Here is a 20,011-nt window from a genome sequence, read left to right as displayed (position 1 = left end):
AGTCCAGCTGCTTCTGCTGCCTGCTGGCTGCCTGCAGTTAGGCAGTTCAATTCTCACCAGGCTCAAGCAACATGCTGACTCTGTAAACTGCTTACAGAGGGCTGTAAAGCACTGCAAAGTGGTATGTAAGTCTTAAATGCTATTGCTATCATTTTATAGCAGCTCTGAGGCTACAAAATGAAAGACTAAGATTGAAATTGCATTCCAGCTCTGCCCTAATCTAGGAGTGCAAAAGTTACAAGTCATATACCGTACTATATGGAGCTCATTTAAGGCCCCAGAGGAGGTGGTGTTAGTTTTTTTTCTTTCTTTCTTTTTTTAAACTCACCCTCTGCTGATAAAGGAGCCATTGTACTACAGTAGTGGCCAAAATTGTGGAAACCTTTTGGGAAAAGTGTATTTTTGAGGTTTGATAGCTAATAATACCACTTTTTTTGGAGTAGTACCATAAAATTATATATCAATGGAAAGATACAATTTAATCAAAAATGTAATGCAACGAAGTTGTTCAATTATCTGTATGAAATGTTATAGCCACTAATCAGAAAAAGGAAGCACAACTTGATTAGGTTAATATCAGGTAGCTTTCCTTCATCTGATTGTAGCCAATGAGCATGAGTGTTTAGAGAGCCAATCAGGTGTCATCTTGTTTTGGCAATGAGCCAATCAGATCACAGTAAGATTCAGTTATTGATGTAATGTATTGAAGCTGAGAGGAGGACATTTGTCAGTGTGTTGTGTGATCACTATCAAGTTGGTTGGGGTTTTTGTGTTCTTTTATTTAGTGAGCTTGTAAAATGTGATAAAATTAAAATAATGGTGCAAAGAGCTGACTGGTCGCCCAGAAAGTAATGTCAAATAGTATTATTAAGTGAACAAGTTATAAAGTTATATACTTTTTCACAGTTATAAAGAAATTAGAAGAAAAATTGGTGGAAACTTAACCAAAGGTGGCATTTCTAAGTTTTTGAACTATAAGGATTTTGTAATTATTCATTACAAAACCACACTGGTAAAAGCAGGAAAAGGTGCACAACAGCATGTGATGATAGAAGAATTAAGAGACTGTGCCTACGTGACAGAAGGAAATCATCTGGGTGTATACAAGGTGAAATGGCGCAATGCAATAATTTTTACATATCTCATTTTTTCTACGTGTTTCACCTTTCTTCTTTGAAACTGCTATTCTAATAGCAAATCCTTCATAAAAGCTATTGCATTACATTCTTGATTAAATTATCTTTCCATTGATATATAATTTAATGGTGCTACACCAGAAAAAAGTGGTGTTATTAGCCATCAAACCTCAAAAATACTGTACACTTTTCCCAAAAAGTTTCCACAATTTTGGTCACTACTGTAGATTTAATAATTTCCCAACTTGCTACTGAGAGGGATTTTAAGCCAGTCTGGAGGACATCCATTGAGTTGCATCAGTCCCTATTTGTATTCTGAAGCAACATGGTCTAGACACAAGTTTGACCTAAATTCTACAAAGCTTGAGGCACAAAGAGACCTACCAGGTGGTGTTGGGGTGGGGGGGACAAATAATGAAAGTAGAGGAAATAATATAATACAGAATATAAGCTGTGCCTTAAAGGGTTCAGTGATCTAGATAATATTAACTGAATGCTGATTACAATAACCTTCTAACAGCGGCCATTATTAGGGGATTTAAGGCTGACAGCAGCTTTCTTAACATTATTTAATGTGTTCAGTGCTGATAAAACATTTAAAACTAGGATTTTCCTGCTTAGAGCTTAGCCAATGTATTGCACAAATAAATAGAAAGTTCATAACAGATAACTAGGGCTGGTATGCTTCTCCTCATCAGCCTTAGCCTTAGCCTTCTCTAATTGTCTCATGAGAAAAAGATTACCTGTTTCCCTATAGCTTTATGTCCATCTCCTGGAAGCCTAAGAGGAAAACAAATATTCACCTTGATTCTCCATCATCTCTTGATAGTTTTCATTGTAGTTGCCAGCTTGGTTTTCCTGATTTGAGTTGACACTTACATCCTCACCATCCATGGAAGACCAGGCCATCAGTGTGGCTTCTGAGATAGCAAACTGTTGCATCACTCCTAAAATATCAAAAGACAGAAAAGAGTAAATGTCAGTTATGCAAATTCATTCCTTTCTCTCACTTATTAATAATCATATACACCTATCATTTCACTGTCTTTCTTTTCACTGTCTTACTGTCCAATATCCTGACCAATATCCTGTTTCGAAATTTTGAACCTGGATTCTGAAATTTTATATTTTGAATGGACAATCTTGTATCAGAATGCTGTCTCATGCATATAGGTACATAGTCAGTGGCAAAGGAATAAATCCCACCCTCAAAACATTCAGCAATGTTTGGAAGTTGCTAAAATATGGAATAGGAATACAGAATTGTATAGTAAAATTATGCATGATATCAGAGCCAGAAATATGATCTATAATATCTAAGGAGGGAAAAGGAATAATTCAGCATAGAGACATTGAAATCTTTATTTGTTTTATTTGAGCCTGGGGAATAAGATGGTGAAAAGATATTATCTATCTTGAGAGATTTGAATGGGTCCAGATCCACTCGAGAGTAAGCATATCTCCTCTAAGATAACTCTTAGATTATTTTCACACTTCTTCAAATGTAAGAGGAACAGATCAGAAATTGTTATGTACAAACATCTGAATATCCTCAGTCCATTTATGCAATCCAAAGAAAAGCTATATTCCAAATAAATAAATGAAATAATAACATTTGCCTAATACAGGTGTTTGGGAGGGAAGGACTCAACAGGTAGACAACAATGTCAAATCCAGTCTAAACATCTGATTAACTGTGCAAGCAACCATAATAATAGAGGAACAGTCATTGTGATTCCACAAATCTAGGAAAAAAACTATTCTGTATCCCACTTACCCCCCCCCCCCCACACACACACCTTTCCTCCTCTTTTTCCTCCTCTTCTACTTAGAGCCATTTGCATACAGAGAGGTGGTAGCATACCTGCAAGGAATCGGGCCTCTTTTTCTCCATCACTCAGGTCAGAGTAAGCATCTGCATCCTTGCGTACTGCCTCATGAGTATGTTGCTGCTGATTACTGCCGTTGCCCCAACCCTGCCACTCAATCATATGTGCAACACGACCCTGCCCCATGGCAGTGGGCTTGGTGACATGATCCTTCATGGTGCGGGACATCCCTAAGGCGCCAGATATTAATAAAACAAAGAGGGGCTATTATACAGCACCAGAGCAATCTGTCATGACAACCTAGGACAAGTCTACTTTATTCTTTCTTCCTGCCCCAACATAATTACTCTACAGTTACAGGAGACTCCCTGTAAAGGTTAAAAAAAATATGCTCCAAGGAGCTCCAGAATTGCTTTACCATCTTTTTATCTGTACAATACAATTATTTCATCATTGCAGAGGAGAATCTGGGTTCGACAGCAAGAGGTTAATTGGGTCCACAATATAACAACATGTGTAATGAATTTTAAACATCTAACAAAATATGATAATAAATGTGCATAAGCAATATGCTTTCTCCCCCCCCCCCAAAAAAAAAATGCTATGTGGAGCAAAATCAGGACTGCACTGCTGAGGAATTAACTCTCATGGTTGTTCTAGAAACCATCATCTATCCTCACCCTACCCTCATGAATTTTATAAATTTGCTCTATGTCCACAGAGAGAAGTTTTCATTGGCACTTATGTAGTTGTTCTCCTGATGCGCACAAGCGCAGATCTGGCGTGGGTATTTGGCTGCAGCACAGCAGGAAGGAGAAAGAGATGAACATATATGTATCTAGACTGAGCCTAAAGCGCTTGAAAAATGGGTCATTGACATTGTCTAATGGCCTAATGGCAGTTAGAGAATTTAATGAGACAAACAACAAAAGGGATCTATGTATTACATAAATAAATAAACACTCTTTCAAAAGACAGAATGTTGATTTTAGCTGTCTATTCCCTAATCTTTGCTCTTGATGGGACAGGAAATAATTTTTCTACATATAAATCAAAAAGTTTATAGAAATTATAGTAGGCAACAACATGAAATTATACACAGTTTAATGTTCATTCGTCAAAAGTTAAATATATTAATTGTAATGTATTGATTGTTAATAAAACGGGGCTGCCTATTTTCAGAATATTTTTAACCATGAAAGATTAATGTTAATTAATTCTAGCACTTGCTTCTTTTCCTAGTTATGACTAAAATTTTCAAAAGCTTTAAACACATTTATAGAACTTCTTTAATTCTGTGAATCTTTGGTATGATTTTTTCCTTTTTCTCTACTATGAGCAAAATTGAATAGAAAATTCTGTTATTTAAAATGATTTTAAGGACAAAATCCTTCCCAAGGCTGCTTACATAAGGTAATCACATGGAATAAATACATAAATAATGAAATAGTAAACACTGATAGAGCAAAAATCACAGCATCATAACAATACTAAGACCAGCCAATACTAAAATCAAAATACAACTGCATCTAATCCAAGAACTATCCCCACATCGCTCTCATGAGAAGCAGAAAAGAATAAATATGTATTCAGGACTTTCTAACACTGATAAGGCTTGATAGCTTCTAGATGCCAACCATTTCAGGAACATAGAGTACTGTAGAAAAACCCCGTTGTTTGGTATTCGTCAGCTTGCCACCCTCAAAGAAGGCAAGAGAAATTACTGGTCTTTAAAGGTGAACATGTTGATACTGCTGAGGGTGATATCCTCGAAATAATTTCATTTTAACAGTTAAATGCTTTAGGGGTTACAGGTGAAACTCAAAAAATTAGAATATCGTGCAAAAGTTCATTTATGTCAGTAATGCAACTTAAAAGGTGAAACTAATATATGAGATAAGACTCATTACATGAAAAACAAGGTAGTTCAAGCTGTGATTTGTCATATTTGTGATGATTATAGCTTACAGCTCATGAAAACCCCAAATCCACAATCTCAGAAAATTAGAATATTGTGAAAAGGTGCAATATTCTAGGCTACCATTCTAATCAGCTAATTAAGCCATAACACCTGCAAAGGCTTCCTGAGCCTTTAAATGGTCTCTCAGTCTGGTTCAGTAGGAATCACAATCATGGGAAAGACTGCTGACCTGACAGTTGTGCAGAAAACCATCATTGACACCCTCCATAAGGAGGGAAAGCCTCAAAAGGTAATTGCAAAAGAAATTGGATGTTCCCAAAGTGCTGTATCAAAGCACATTAATAGAAAGTTATGTGGAAGGGAAAAGTGTGGAAGAAAAAGGTGCACAAGCAGCAGGGATGACCGCAGCCTGGAGAGGATTGTTAGGAAAAGGCCATTCAAAATATTGGGGACTTTCACAAGGAGTGGATTGAGGTTGGAGTCAGTGCATCAAGAGTCACCACACACAGACGGATCCTGGACATGGGCTTCAAATGTCATATTCCTCTTGTCAAGCCGCTCCTGAACAACAAACAACGTCAGAAGCGTCTTACCTGGGCTAAAGAAAAACAGACCTGGCCTGTTGCTCAGTGGTCCAAAGTCCTCTTTTCTGATGAGAGCAACTTTTGCATCTCATTTGGAAACCAAGGACTCAGAGTATGGAGGAAGAATGGAGAGGCACACACTGCAAGATGCTTAAAGTCCAGTGTGAAGTTTCCACAGTCTGTGTTGATTTGGGGAGCCATGACATCTGCTGGTGTTGGTCCACTGTGCTTAAGTCCAGGGTCAACACAGCCGTCTACCAGGAGATTTTGGAGCACTTCATGCTTCCTTCCGCGGATGAGTTTTATGGGGATGCTGACTTCATTTTCCAGCTGCCACACTGTCAAAAGCACCAAAACCTGGTTCAATGACCATGGGATTACTGTGCTTGATTGGCCAGCAAACTCGCCTGACCTGAACCCCATAGAGAATCTATGGGGCATTGCCAAGAGAAAGATGAGAGACATGAGACCGAACAATGAAGAAGAGCTGAAGGCCGCTATTGAAGTTATTGTTCCATAACACCTCAGCAGTGCCACAGGCTGATAGCTTCTATGCCACACACCACAGTGAGGCAGTAATTGCTGCAAAAGGGGCCCAAACCAAGTACTGAGTACTTATGCATGCTTATACTTTTCAGAGGTCCGATATTGTTCTATGTACAATCCTTGTTTTATTGCATGTAATGCTCTAATTTTCTGAGATGGTGGATTTGGGGTTTTCATGAGCTGTACACCATAATCATCACAATTATGACAAATCACAGCTTGAACTATCCTGCTTTGCATGAGTCTTATCTCATATATTAGTTTCACCTTTTAAGTTGCATTACTGAAATAAATGAACTTTTGCACAATATTCTAATTTTTCGAGTTTCACCTGTAAATCCACAACTTTAATAGTCACTATAAAACAACCTGATATCCAGTGCCATGTAGCCCAGACACTCCATATCCCAAAACATTTGAATCGTGGATCATCTTATAGGAAGCTGCAGATTATAGTTCAGAGATGGTGAACCTTTTCGGCACCGAGTCCCCAAACTGGAATGTGTGTGCATGTGCGTGTGCTGGAACACTGGGAAACCAAAGACCAGCTGGCCAGCCTAAAAAACACCCCCAAAATGCCCAAAAAATGCCCTCAAACCCAGCCTGAAAATGCCCCCCAAAAGAGCCTGGGTTTTTTTTGGCCATTTTCAGGGAGTTTTTCGGGCAGTTTTCCAGCGCTCCAGCACCTGCAAAGACCATCTGGCCGGCATGCCAGAATCCAGAAGAGCAGGTAGCAATGGCACACATGCCCACAGAGAGGGCTCTGCGTGCCACCTCTGACACGCATGCCATAGATTCGCCATCACTATAATATAGTCCATCCTTGTCACCCTTACTAATGGATAACCAAAGTGAAGTCTGGAGAACCAACCTACGTTCCTGACCATCCCAGTCTCTCGGCTTTTGCCATAGCAAGAGTGCTCTAGGACAAAGGGTCCCCCAAAGTGGAATCTCTATCCAGAGCTCATAGTTTTGCTATCCAAGGATTCTTTTTCTTGCCTGACTAAATTTTCATTTGTTCATTCTCTCTCATCCTCAAGCAGCACTTTTGCACTGAAATAAAGAGGAGATCAGCATATAACTTTAGGAAAGCATTCCTCAGTCCTATGTTCTTTAGAGCTTTGGTCCATGGCTCCCCCACCCTCAGTTAATCTGAGAGTTGTGATTCAGTACTGAGAGATATTAAACTTAGGAAGGCTGTTGGGAAGAAACTATATATGTGTTAATAAAGCATAAAGCCTTACAAGTGCATTAGCAATTAAATGTCAAGAGAAGAAAGAATACATCATCCTTTATTGTGGTGGTGGGGGAATAATTTTATTTTTGCATTAGCAAAAAAGACCTTGTTCTGTAATATGTGAAAGGTAATGGGTGTTGTCTAGTTTTTATTTATTTACCCCAGACAGACAATAGCAAATTCTTGTTATACAATGAACCAGTGGTGGGTTTCAAATTTTTTTAGAACCTCTTCTGTAGGTGTGGCCTGCTTTGTGGTAGTGGCTTGCTGGCCATGTGATCGGGTGGGAGTGGCTTGCTGGCCATGTGATCAGGTGGGAGTGGCTTGCCAGCCATGTGACTGGGTGGGAGTGGCCAGCTTGTAAAATGTGGTGAAATTAACAATGCTCTTGATTAGCAACCAAAATGTTGGCTCAGAAACTTTGGCATTTGAAGCACGCAAGTCTTAAAGCTGTCAAGTTACAAGACCCTTGCACCCCTAACCCTTTAGAAAAAAAAACCTGGGGTGTTCAAACTTGACAGCTTTAAGACTTGTGGGCTTCAACTCCCAGAATTCCTCCTCTTGCTCTTCATCTTGATGATGTGCAGACGGGTGGGGGCAGGGAGCTGGAACCGGTTCTAAATGGCACTGTAGATTTGTGGAACCTCTTCTATACAAGAGGTTAGAACTGGCAGGAACCCACCCCTGCAATGAACCATACCTACCTGCTCCAACACAGAAATATGAAGGAGTATCGAACCAATTCTGAGACATAGGAGCAACGAGGGAATTGATGAATATGTGGCACTTAATCCTGCAATTTGGGTAGGTAATAAATTACCTACATTTTCTTTTTACCCCCGTTATTTCATAAAAATGTGAAGTTAGGGCAGAAAGTGGATAAAACCCAGGTTAGTAAGAAGTACAACAATTTTAGATTCACAGGTTTGAGATCCTCACCAGATAAAGATGACTTAGCAAGAGCTCCAATCCCATAGGCGTTTGAGTTTCGTTTCAGTTTGGGAAGAATTGAGGTTGTATCTTCCATTGATAGCTGAAAACAGGTCATACCAAGAAATAAACCATGAGATAGAGAAAAGGATAGAAAAAAGGAGGAGGAGGACGTATTCTGATCTGAGTTTCTAAGAAAACAAGAAACATAAATCTAAAATAGAAGGAACAAAGAAGAAAAAAACAACAGTAACTGCAGAAAGTTTCTAAGGCAAGTATTAGTTTTACATCAGCTTTAATGAGATAAAGTTAGATTTGGTGTCTGGCTGGAATGTGTTTTGCTACTAATTTATAATATATTATATGAGAAGGTTAAACGACAGAAAATAAATAACATTCAAGGTAAAACCTGTTGTGTATTTAAAGCTCCCAAGTGCTCCAGAGAATTTCTAACATAACAACTAATAACATAATACACCATCACCCTGGCAGTGGATTATAAATTTAGACAGGCTTATATCACAGTGATATCTGTATAATGCTGCAAATTGGTGGTCTGAGTGAGTAGAGAAGAATAAGAGTGGATTACTGTTATCTGGATTCAGATAAATACTTAGTAGGTAAGGTCAGAAGGTATTTTTCAAAGGTGAAAATTTACCGAGCTGCTTTCTTATTTTGATTTAGTATAGAAACCAGAATGATAAAGTAAAGACTAGATTCTGGGAACTCTGCACAGAAGTCACTACTTCTTCTGTTCTACAGCAAGCAATATAGCATACCTCATGCCTTAGTATTTTTTTTTCTGTCCCTACTTCTCATCTTTGAATGCTACACAAAGGAAACACTCAACATTATTGTTGAGGAACATGGTGTACAATCACAAAATGAAAAGAAGAAAAAAAAACTATAGGAAGTGAAAAAATATTGCAATTGAAATTGGGTACAAATCCTCCAAAACCACAGATGTGTCAGTTAATTTTCCTTCTACATTATCCATACAATCTGTAAGTATCCATACTCCTGAACTGCTCTCTCTTCTTACTGAAAATCCCCTCCCCATACATACACTAGATTGGCCATTTTTCCTGAATTTGCCATTTATTGCAAATAGTATTGTGTGGGACACAGAAAACCCAAGCATCAGAAAGAAGGTGGTTGAAGAACAGTGTTGGTTTGGAGTCCAGTAGCTACTTTCCTTTAAAATAAAAATGGCAGTATTATGCACATATATTGTAATTACTCTAGCATGTCCTATGATTTGATATTTGTCTCCAGAAAATGGGCTACAAAAGTAATTGGTTGTCTAATAAAAAAATGTACTCAGAGCATTAAAGAATAGACATTTAAATTTAGCCATGATCTGAGCATTATTATATGCCTTTGAGTAGCTCATTATTGTTTGATCTAAGCAATTTATATGAGTTAGTGATAAAATTAAATGGATGACTCCCATTTAATCACAATCTCTCCTTAGCAGAACATATAAGATCGTTATTAGAAGTGTTACTCCCTGAAGAATGTACAGAATGCCAACTGTGTACTTCGTATGTATACAGAATGAATATATTTGCTTTTTTCTCTATTGTTTGAGGTTTTTTTCTTTTAGATAATATGTTTTGGGGGTATTCTTGTGGTAGACTTTTGGCAAAGCAATTCCTGTAGTCCTTTTTTTAAAATCATGTTTGTTTGTCCAAGTACAGAATATTGTGGCTAACACAGAATTAGGTTTATGTAATGATTTTGAGTTCCAGTTTAAAACTTTAGATTGTAGATAATCTAGATAAATTTTCTTTTCTGGATATTTAGTTTTTTGGTGATGAAGACTACAGGACCAATCTTCTTTAATGGCATTTGCATTATTTCATGAACAGTTTGAAAGGTGATTTTTATGTCTCGCTTTTACAGAATTGTATGTGTTTGCATTTATGTATACATTTATATACATGGTTTCCAAGCTAGGAGAGTCTGAATAATTTGGATAAAGTCTGCATTATTTTAAAATGCTATGATAACAAAGAGAATGAAAATAAGGAGTCATTAAAATAGATGTTTTGGAATTATACTTGCAAATGATAATAATATCTTATAAAAACGTTTGCAATATAAAGTAAAATTAACCTAGTCCTTGAGTCCAGGCAGGCATGTTCAAAACAGCTAGCAAAGTAGTCATTCAAGTATCCATCTACTTTAAGAGCGGATTTTGAATACCCACCCACTCACAGGTCAGATTTTCTGCTGCTGGGGTGTGTGTGTGTCTGTTGTAGGATCATGGACAAAATGTTTAGCTAATTGGAATTTGACCTTGAAACACACATATCTTCTGTGTGCTGAGCTGCCATTCAGATCCATTATTTGTTTTTCTGGATAAAGTATCAATTAGACTACAAGCAGAAAAATGCTCAATCTAAGGTATGATCCAGAATTTACTAGAAGCAAGATGGTTCCCTAATGGTCACCCGAAGACCCACCAGAAGCAAGGCTCTCACATAGACAGACTGACTCAGCTAGCGTGCTGGATGTACTCACATTAATGCCATCCCAGGAGAAATCTGTCCGTGTTTGCTACATAAGAATTAAGATAAAACATTAGTAACACCCAAACCCTCTCCATACCATATTCATTTCATGCAGCAGTTGACTTTATTGCTTCCTCTACTAAGGATTTCAAAGACCAGGATGCATGTTTAGGGAGAGACTGTTCTTGATAGTAGTTACAATTGTTAAGTGTATAGCAAAATAAATAAAGATTGGAGAGAGGGAAAAGCAAACTGAGACGTGAGAAAATATAATTATTCCAGAATTGAAGCTGCATGGCACTGAAAATCAATGATTCTGTCAAGATGTTCATTTAAACAATGAGTTGAAAACTTATTTATAGCAGCGGTAGATGATTAAGTAGGTATAGATTTATAAAACTGCCTAAAGCTTAGGCACAAAGCTAGCTGGGTGACCTTGGGCCAGTCACTTTCTCTCAGCCATAGGAAGGAGGTAATGGCAAAGAACTGTGCCAAGAAAATTGCTGGTACTTATCCAGGAAGTGCCCAAGAATTGGACACAACTGAACAGAAGGAGAAAAAGTGCCTGTAGCAAAATATCTTTACTTTCCCCCTTCTTATCTTCTTCCATTCTAGCTTTCTTCTTTTCTCATCTTCCCTTCCTTCTGCCACGGTGAAATACTCTTCCTGAAAGCTACCTTCCTTTTATTATTTTCTTTACTCATCCATTTTTTGATGTGGCACTTTACTTATAGCAAAGCTTTTCTCCCAATATTTGCTCTACTTTATCTATATATAAATACTTTTCTCTCATCCTTCTCTGTCTAATTGAATTTTTCTTCCTCTTGACTCAGCTCTTCAATTCTTCCTTTCAGTTTCCTAGATGCTGTCTCATATATTGTTTCTGAGATTGCATATTGGCAGGAAAACAGTTTAGGATCGTTACTTAACATGGCTTCACATTTCCTCAGAATTTCCTATGAGTCCTCCAACAATCAGCTGATAGCATTAAAGGGTAAGCACCATCTGCCATTGTCTTAAGAGTAACTCCTGCAACATGGGGAAGCTGGATTTACTACCGGTAGTATGATGGAAAGTACCCAGCAATGTCATTAACTCATCATAGGAGGTCTACTTTGCTTCCTGGATGGATCTGAAGCAAGCTATATAGGAACATGGTACATTCCTGAACATTTAGAAAAAAATTTCCAGCACCATATGTGTCTTATCTCAAGCAATGTAGCCTCACCTAGAGTTGGATTCGTATATACATGTGAAAACATGGGAGTTTAATGCAAATTTAACCAATGAAGTGTGCTGTTTAGCCTGCTTAAGCAGTTTCCCATAGTTGTTTAGTAATGCTTGTCTATTTAATGATTCTAAGATAAAATATTAAATGTTTTTATTACAATACATGTCCTTAAAGAGAAATGACTGAAGTCACACTTTATTCTTAAGAACCTCTGCCCAGCATATCTCAAATTAAAAGAGGTTCTGGTAACATTACTTCAGAAAATTGCTGTCTGGCATTGAGAGAAGTTAGTGGTCAAAATAGGCAAGACTAGTCTGGATTAATTATTGGGCCACTAAATCTGAATGAAGGCAAAGCTCTGCGTAGTCTAATAATTATTTTATAACAGTGGTCCATGGGATGCCAGTAGAAAATTTAAAAATGGAGAAAAATGGAACCACCTGAGCCAATTCTCCTACCATTCAAATGGATATCACATTGAGCAGTCAAAATCCCCTGAAGAGAGATTTCAGGAATCACAGTCTAAGTAAGCATACCTCAAAATGCTCCCATCTATTTGCAGGAGTTTCATAAAAACTAAAATGTCATGCTTGAATAGCATTTATCTATTCCAAAAAGCTCATTAAATTTCATTTCATGCACCCTACTAGATAAGTAGGCCACACACAATTATCAAAGAATCAAACAAAGTTATGCAAGAAGGATAATCCATCTGAAGGCATCTACTCTATGCTGATGGATAATGAAAGCACATATACACAAAGAGCCTGTCCCATATGTTTTTCCTTAACCCTAATTTCAGTACATGGGCCTGAAAAGTTTGAACTTCTTCAGGCACTTTGAGATCTAATCATGTTTTCCCTTCTGCAATTGATTGGACCTATAAACAACTTTTCTCTGTGCAAATCATCCAAGTATTGTGAGGAGAGCTGCATGATTATAGCAGAAAGAAAAACATATAGTGTGCTGTTTTTCCCACTGAAATTCTGCTGCTTGGCAGTTGGAAGGCTGACTCTTGTGTGATTAAAAAGGGAGGACGCTTCCTGCATTCACATCTTTTACTCCATCGTATTAATACTCAATCCAGTCTGGTTCTTAGCTGAATGCCAGAGGGAAAAAAATCAGAGGCCTCTAGGGGACCAGAGCTGGCCATACTTGATGCACAAGACTTACTACCAAGTCATTAAATGGCCTGAACTGAGTAGAGATTTTATAGCAAAAGGAGAAAATTATCTGCATGATCACAAGAACACAAGAGGATACTGTATAGAGAACATGAGTGGTTTTATCTCGCCAATAGTCATTAGAAAAATTTCACAGATAAGGATTTATCCTAGGCACTTCATGGAATACTGCCAAGATGTTTTTGACAGCTAATAGTTCTAGAATCTTATTGGATTCAAATTCCAAACAATTATTTGGTTTCCTGCCAATCTATATCAAAATGAAAATTTAAAAAAAAAAAACGTATCACTGTCTACAATAAAACATCTCCACCCCTTTTGACTATTTGAAAGATCCCGGATCTTCATCCTGGAACGTACTTGTTTCTATGGGTTTGGTTGGAGATTTTTCTTTGCTGATGTTCTTTGATGATGCTCTCTTATCTATGACGTGGAATGAATGCTCACCTCAGTAGATGGTCTGTGGATGCTGCTTCCATGGAGTGAGCTGGTGCTGTCCATATTGATCTGGTCCACATCTTTTAGCCCTTTCCAGTCCACAGCAATCACTTCGTTTCCTGAAGCCACACAAAAAGTAATCAGAGTACCTACTTTTGTAGTGATTACATTCCAAACTTTCCTTGGCTTGGGATGTCCCATAGCTGATATAAAATGTTAATTTAAGCAGGGATCTCTGAGGAGGGCAGTCACACATTTCATTAGGATACCCCCTTCACCCCGAAGATGATAATATCCTATTGAATCAAACTGTGATCTGATGTTTTTAAAAATGTTAGAAGTTTGGAAGAAATAGTGTGATTGGCTGAAATATTGTTGAATGCCAGGAAAATTGCAAGGTTCATCAATCATTGAAACTGAGAGAAAAGAGACCCCTGGATTTCAGAACAGCATTACAGCCAGGTTTTAAGAAAATGTGGTGTCACTTCAGACTCTTAGCACACACTTAGCAAATTAGAAGTTTAATAAATAAATAAACAACTGGCATTTGGGGTCCATCAAAAGAATCAAATCAACACTAATATCAAATATAAATTATGAAGGATGAATATCATCTACAGAGTGGTGATTCTTAAGTGCCTTCCTGAAGCCCTTTGAGTCCCTTCTGAGGACAACAACTGAAAACTGACGGCTCAATTTCCTGCTCTTCTTAGGTGGGAAATCATACTGCAAGCTAAAAAAAGTCAGATCATAAACTAAAAGAAAAAAAGAAACTCCTTAAACACCCGGGAAAAAACAGCGCTACCCAATTGTGTTTTAAATTTCTACCCATCCTTATACATCCCCTTATACATGAGGCCCTTGGTCACAAAAATTTGCTCACCCTAAACCAGTAATGTACATATGTTAAACATTTGAGTAGAATAGTTACACTATAAACCTTAAATACCACATGGAGATTAATTTCAAATAGGATTTGTACAGACAGACATTTAAACAGGACTTGTCATTCTTTTCTCCCTAATCAAGAGCTTGCCTGTTTCACAAACCATTCCCCATAACCAAAATACATAGATAGATCATTAGATCATGTAGTCATGCGTCTTCCTCTGCCCCTCCCATTTTTCAGATAGCTGAAGCAGTTCTAGGCAAAACAGGATGGATCTATTGCATTTTAAATGCCACCTAATCAATAATGTACAAATCCATCTGAAGAAAACTTACAAAACTGGCTTCTTTTCTTAATCTGATCCTAAATAGTAAATGTATGTCATATGATGCATTAAACAACTTCTCAGGAAAATGGGGATCTGAAAATGATAATAATGCTAAATGTTTTGCTGTAACTATGAACAGAGAAAAATTTAAAGCAGATTCAAATCCACAGGGTGTTTCAATTATTAGCACTTAATATGTATTTGAAAGTATTGGGCACTTGCCAGAAAGTGTGCAATTAAACATAAATTCATAACATGGTGTGTACTTCATGCACTTCATGGCAAAATGTTGCCATGACATTCAATAGCGCAAGCACAAAAGAGCTAACTTGAATGGAAGGAATGAAGCAACACCAAGTGCAGAACACCAAGCTGTTGGCTTGTTCAAGCAAAGCAGAAAAGAAAACCTGGACTGTTGTCCAATAGGGCTCTGGCTTTGCACACATAAGCACTCCCGCTCTGCCTGGATAAACTAATACGTTAAACCCAGAGTACAGGAATTTCTGGGACATGCTAGTTTTGCCCCATGAAACATTGCCCCCACAGTCCTCGCAACTCACATTCACCTTAGTGTAGTCATAATTATACTCGTGCATTCATTATATTAATTTTTGTTTCCTTCCTTCATGGAGGTCTGAGATAGTTAATTTCCATGGTGTTCTTCCATGATATAGTTGGATTTGTGAGATTTCCACAATAGAATTAGGCTGCTTATATTACCTAATATACAGATACATTCATAAATAGTATGAATATTATGAGGGATTAATTCAAAGATTTTATAGGCTTAGATGTTATTGGGTGGGCACATGAACTTCTTTGCCTTGCATGGGAGATCAATGGCACTCTAATCTTCTAAACCAGTGGTTCTCAACCTGTGGGTCGGGACCCCTTTGGGAGTCGAACGACCCTTTCACAAGGGTCGCCTAAGACCATCCGAAAACACATAGTTTCTATGTTCTTAGGAACCGAGACACCAATTTTATGGTTGGGGGTCACCACCACATGAGGAATTGTATTAAAGGGTCGTGGCATTGGGAAGATTGAGAACCACTGTTCTAAACTATTTGCTGTGCTTAATTGGATATTTAGTGTTATGCTTTCATTTTTCTTTATATTTTCACTGATAGTTTTCAATGCACTCTCCAACGGAAGTCTTTAAAGAGTAAATGTCATTGCAAAAAAGGGAAATACCCATCTTTGGTGAATGGACTGCTCTGAGGTTGTCCATCTTTGCTACTAGGAGTGCTGTAAAACTGATGCAAAAAATATTGTCTCCGGATTTTTATAATTCCTTAGCTCGATGCGATTTGCCAAATAGTGACATTTGGACAACAATTTCTGTGTCATAAAATAACTGCAGTGGGATTGTATGCAGCACTTCATTTCTGTGACATGATGACCACTACGATGCTGTCTAGAAGAACTCAGCACACAGTCAGTATGCAGCCCTCAAACTTTTCTTTGGCCCAGTTTGACTATTTACATTTGATTATGCATATCAGTAAATTATTACTTTTACAATATACAATTTGATGAAATAGTATCTGCAAAGCAATATATTTCAGGTTATTTAAAAACATTTAGCAGTATTTGCTATAAACCCCATAATCTCTTCAGGAAGAAAAACAAGTCTTTCTGAATTCCTTATACAGCTCCTATTGTTCAAGCACACAAAAAAAATATTTTTCTGAAGAGGTCCTCAAGGGAGTCCTTTTCTAGCCAAATTGTGGAATCTATCACAGAAGCTCTATTTATAAAGAATAATTACAAAATACAAATCCCCATTTTTATACTTTATTTTTTACCAGCACAGCCCAAATATTATGTGGTATAAAATTATTGTTCATCTAGTGATGACTTATTATTATACAATTATACAGGACAATTATATGGGACAATTATATAAAAAGCTACAGTTTGAGCCAATTTAATTTTTGGGGGGGCTGCTATTCCAGACGGGGGGGGGGGGGGGAGACAGAAACTGAGAAGGCCTGCCAGCTCTATAAGGCAAACCAGACTAAAAAAAACAGACATTACAGTCATAAAGCTACTTTTATTAGAAGAGCTATACAAACAGAAATGTGCAAGTCTGGATGTGTCTCCTTTCCTTTTATCTTCATGTGAATTGTTAGGGGGTGGGGCGGGGCACTGTATGAGCTGTGCAAACCACTTTCTTGGTCTGGGCTCAAGCCTCCTCTATCATTGTCCAGACCACAGATCTACCCCTGTCCTTCAAAAGTTTCCTCTTTAGTTACAGCAATAGCACTTAGACTTACAGTATATACTGCTTCACAGTGCTTTACAGCCCTCTCTAAGCTAAGTTTACAGAGTCAACATATTGCCCCCAATAATCTATGCTCATTACAAGGCCTTGCTTCCTGTAGAGGAGACTCCCTTAGCAAAGGATCCACAGTGAGTGAACCATTGCTTCAAGACCTTAATGGATGGACAGAACTACTGGGAAAAGTAATCCTGAGTCATGGATGATATGCAGACCTTGTATTGCATCTAGGAACATGCTGGTAACCACACAGCTTTTGAAATAGTAGTGTTGCATGAACAAATGGACTGGCTGACATAACTGCCTGAGCCACTGTGTTCTGGACCAACTGAAGCTTCCAGGTGGTTCTCAAGGGCAATTCCATGTATATCACGTTAGAGTAGTTCACTAAGAGATTATCAAGACATGAATGATGGAGAACAAGAGTGCATGATCCAGGAAGATTTATCTACAAAAGATGGAGCTGTGTAAAAGTCATCCTAGCTGTAGATGCAACCTGCTTTTAAGCAGTTGTTCAGGACCCCAGATTACGAACATCTATCCATGGAACTGAACCCTGCCTAGAATTAAAGATGGAGTGTTTTTTGAGTCAGAAGGCTTCCACACACTAAGTCACTCCATCTTATTGGAACTAAACTAGGCCTATTTCCTCCCATTTATATCTAAGCACTTATAGGCACAAGTACAAATCCTCAACAGCATCTCCTGTCCAGCCAACGCCCTTACAAGTAGTGACTGTAGAAGGTAGCTGTTATTGGTTATGGCTCTGCATATATGTTTGATTGGACTTTCCCTCCATTTGAATCCTTGTGTACTTCTATGTCTGCATTAGAAAGCATGGTACAGCCTGCATCAAATGAGCAGGAAGAAGGAGGGAAGGGATGGACTACTTGACTGCCTTTCTCACAGAGGTATATTGTTGCCCCCCTCCTTTCCCCCCTCTTGCAACTCATGACTTATCCCACCATTAGATGATCTCTGGAGGGCCAGAGATAGAGGTTGTTCCTCTATCCTGGTCCTATTAGACCTCTCGGCGGCTTTTGATACCATCGACCATGGTATCCTGCTGCGCCGGCTGGAGGGGTTGGGGGTCCGGGGCACCGTTTTGCGGTGGTTCGGCTCCTACCTTTCTGGCCGGACGCAGCGTGTGTTGGCAGGAGAAGATAGGTCGACCCTACGCCCCCTTACTTGTGGGGTGCCACAGGGGTCGGTCCTCTCGCCACTCCTGTTCAACACATATATGAAGCCGCTGGGTGAGATCATCCGTGGTTTCGGGGTGGGATACCACCTGTACGCTGATGATACTCAGCTGTACTTTTCCACCCCGAACCACCCCAACGAGGCCATTGAAGTGATGTCCCGGTGTGTGGAAGCCGTACGGATCTGGATGGATGACAACCGACTCAAGCTCAACCCCTCCAAGACAGAGTGGCTGTGGGTACCAGCTCCCCGGTTCAGCCAATTAACTCCATCATTGGCCATTGGGGGCATTCAACTTGCCCCCGTGGAGCGGGCGCGCAATTTGGGCATCCTCCTGGATGCCCGGCTGTCCATGGATGACCATGTGACAGCCGTGGCAAGGGGGGCGTTCCACCAGGTTCGCCTGGTGCGCCAATTGCGCCCCCTACTGGACCGGGACGCCTTACGCACAGTCACTCATGCGCTGGTGACGTCTCGCTTGGACTACTGTAACGCTCTCTACATGGGGCTTCCCTTGAAATGCACCCGGAGGCTACAGTTGGTCCAGAACGCAGCCGCGCGGGTAATTATGGGGAGTACTAGGTACTCCCATGTGACACCGTTCCTGCGCGAGCTGCACTGGCTTCCTGTGGTCTATCGGGTGCGTTTCAAGGTTTTGATAACAATCTTTAAAGCGCTCCATGGCTCAGGACCTAGTTACTTGCGGGATCGTATTCTGCCCCATACATCCCTGCGACCAATCCGCTCGCACAGAGAGGGCCTCCTCCAGGTGCCGTCCACTAGACAGTGTCGGGGGGCGGCGCCTAGGAGTAGAGCCTTCTCTGTGGCGGGCCCAGCCCTGTGGAATGACCTCCCTCCGGATATTAGAAATACCTCTGACCTCCGCTCCTTTCGTATTAAGCTTAAGACCCACCTATTCCAAGTAGCTGGCCTGGCTCAACTTTGATCTAACCATATCGCTCCTGATGGGTTTTTAATTGGGTATTTTAATTATATTTAATTATTTAGGGGTTTTTTAATCACTGTATTCTAATTGTTTTTTATTCATCAGCCGACCTCCTCCTTGTGTATGTCTCGGTATATGTCTCTGTTATATGTTTGTTTTGTCCACATATTTATTTCATATGTTTCATTGTACGTCGCCCCGAGTCCTTCGGGAGAGGGTGCGGCTAAGAAATAAATATTTATTTATTATTATTTATTTATTATAAAATTTGTTCACAGAATTATCCTGCTGATGGACAGATGAATGCACAGAATCTTAAGTCCATAAACAGAACATCTTTCCATTGCATTAGAAAGTATAAAAAAGAAAATGCTCTAGAGCTATATGTATTCACCTTGTAAAAGTAAGTTAATTTCTTGGTCTGTCTTGCACATATCAATTTAGTTTGCAATAGCAAAGTTGACATAATTGCACATGTTGATTCAGATTTTCAGGTATATTAATACCTACATGAGCAAAAACCTTTCAGTCAGATATGTGATTCACCACAGTAATATTTTCCATTGTCACAATCCATAATCCAAGGAAGACGTATGACTTAATTCAGCAAATTAGTTACAGCATTTAGATTTACATGACATTTTTACAAATAAATACTGTATGCTGGATTTATACAAATTCTTTCCTGCAAAGCACATTTACAATAAGCTGGGAGCAAGGTTATGATGAGTTGTCTCTTTATTATCCAGTAGCACTAGGCATTTAACATTAGCAAATGCAGAATTCACTAGGGACTAGTCAAGCCAAGAACA

The 20,011-nt window shown here is 38.9% G+C and overlaps 1 protein-coding gene across 4 annotated transcripts in view; it reads right to left on the bottom strand.

Annotated features, from left to right (window-relative positions):
* FAM131B (family with sequence similarity 131 member B) overlaps positions 1-20,011 on the bottom strand; it is a 57,700-nt gene that overhangs the window by 9,596 nt on the left and 28,093 nt on the right. Inside the window, exons 2-6 of one of the 4 annotated variants that reach the window (XM_081940575.1) lie at positions 13,562-13,671; positions 10,710-10,745; positions 8,193-8,286; positions 3,001-3,195; positions 1,940-2,083 (exon numbers count right to left, since the gene is read on the bottom strand). In XM_081940575.1, the coding sequence (XP_081796701.1) occupies positions 1,940-2,083; positions 3,001-3,195; positions 8,193-8,286; positions 10,710-10,745; positions 13,562-13,671 (579 nt within the window). Of the gene's footprint in view, positions 1-1,939; positions 2,084-3,000; positions 3,211-8,192; positions 8,287-10,709; positions 10,746-13,561; positions 13,672-20,011 lie in introns of all 4 variants that reach the window. The other 3 variants (XM_081940574.1, XM_081940577.1, XM_081940576.1) reach the window with 3 other exon arrangements.

This window comes from Natrix helvetica (genome assembly GCF_964273705.1).
Source record: "Natrix helvetica genome assembly, chromosome: 2".
Lineage (NCBI taxonomy): Eukaryota > Metazoa > Chordata > Lepidosauria > Squamata > Natricidae > Natrix > Natrix helvetica.
The sequence above is the reverse complement of the archived record's forward strand: the minus strand, read 5'-3'. Positions and strand labels throughout refer to the sequence as shown.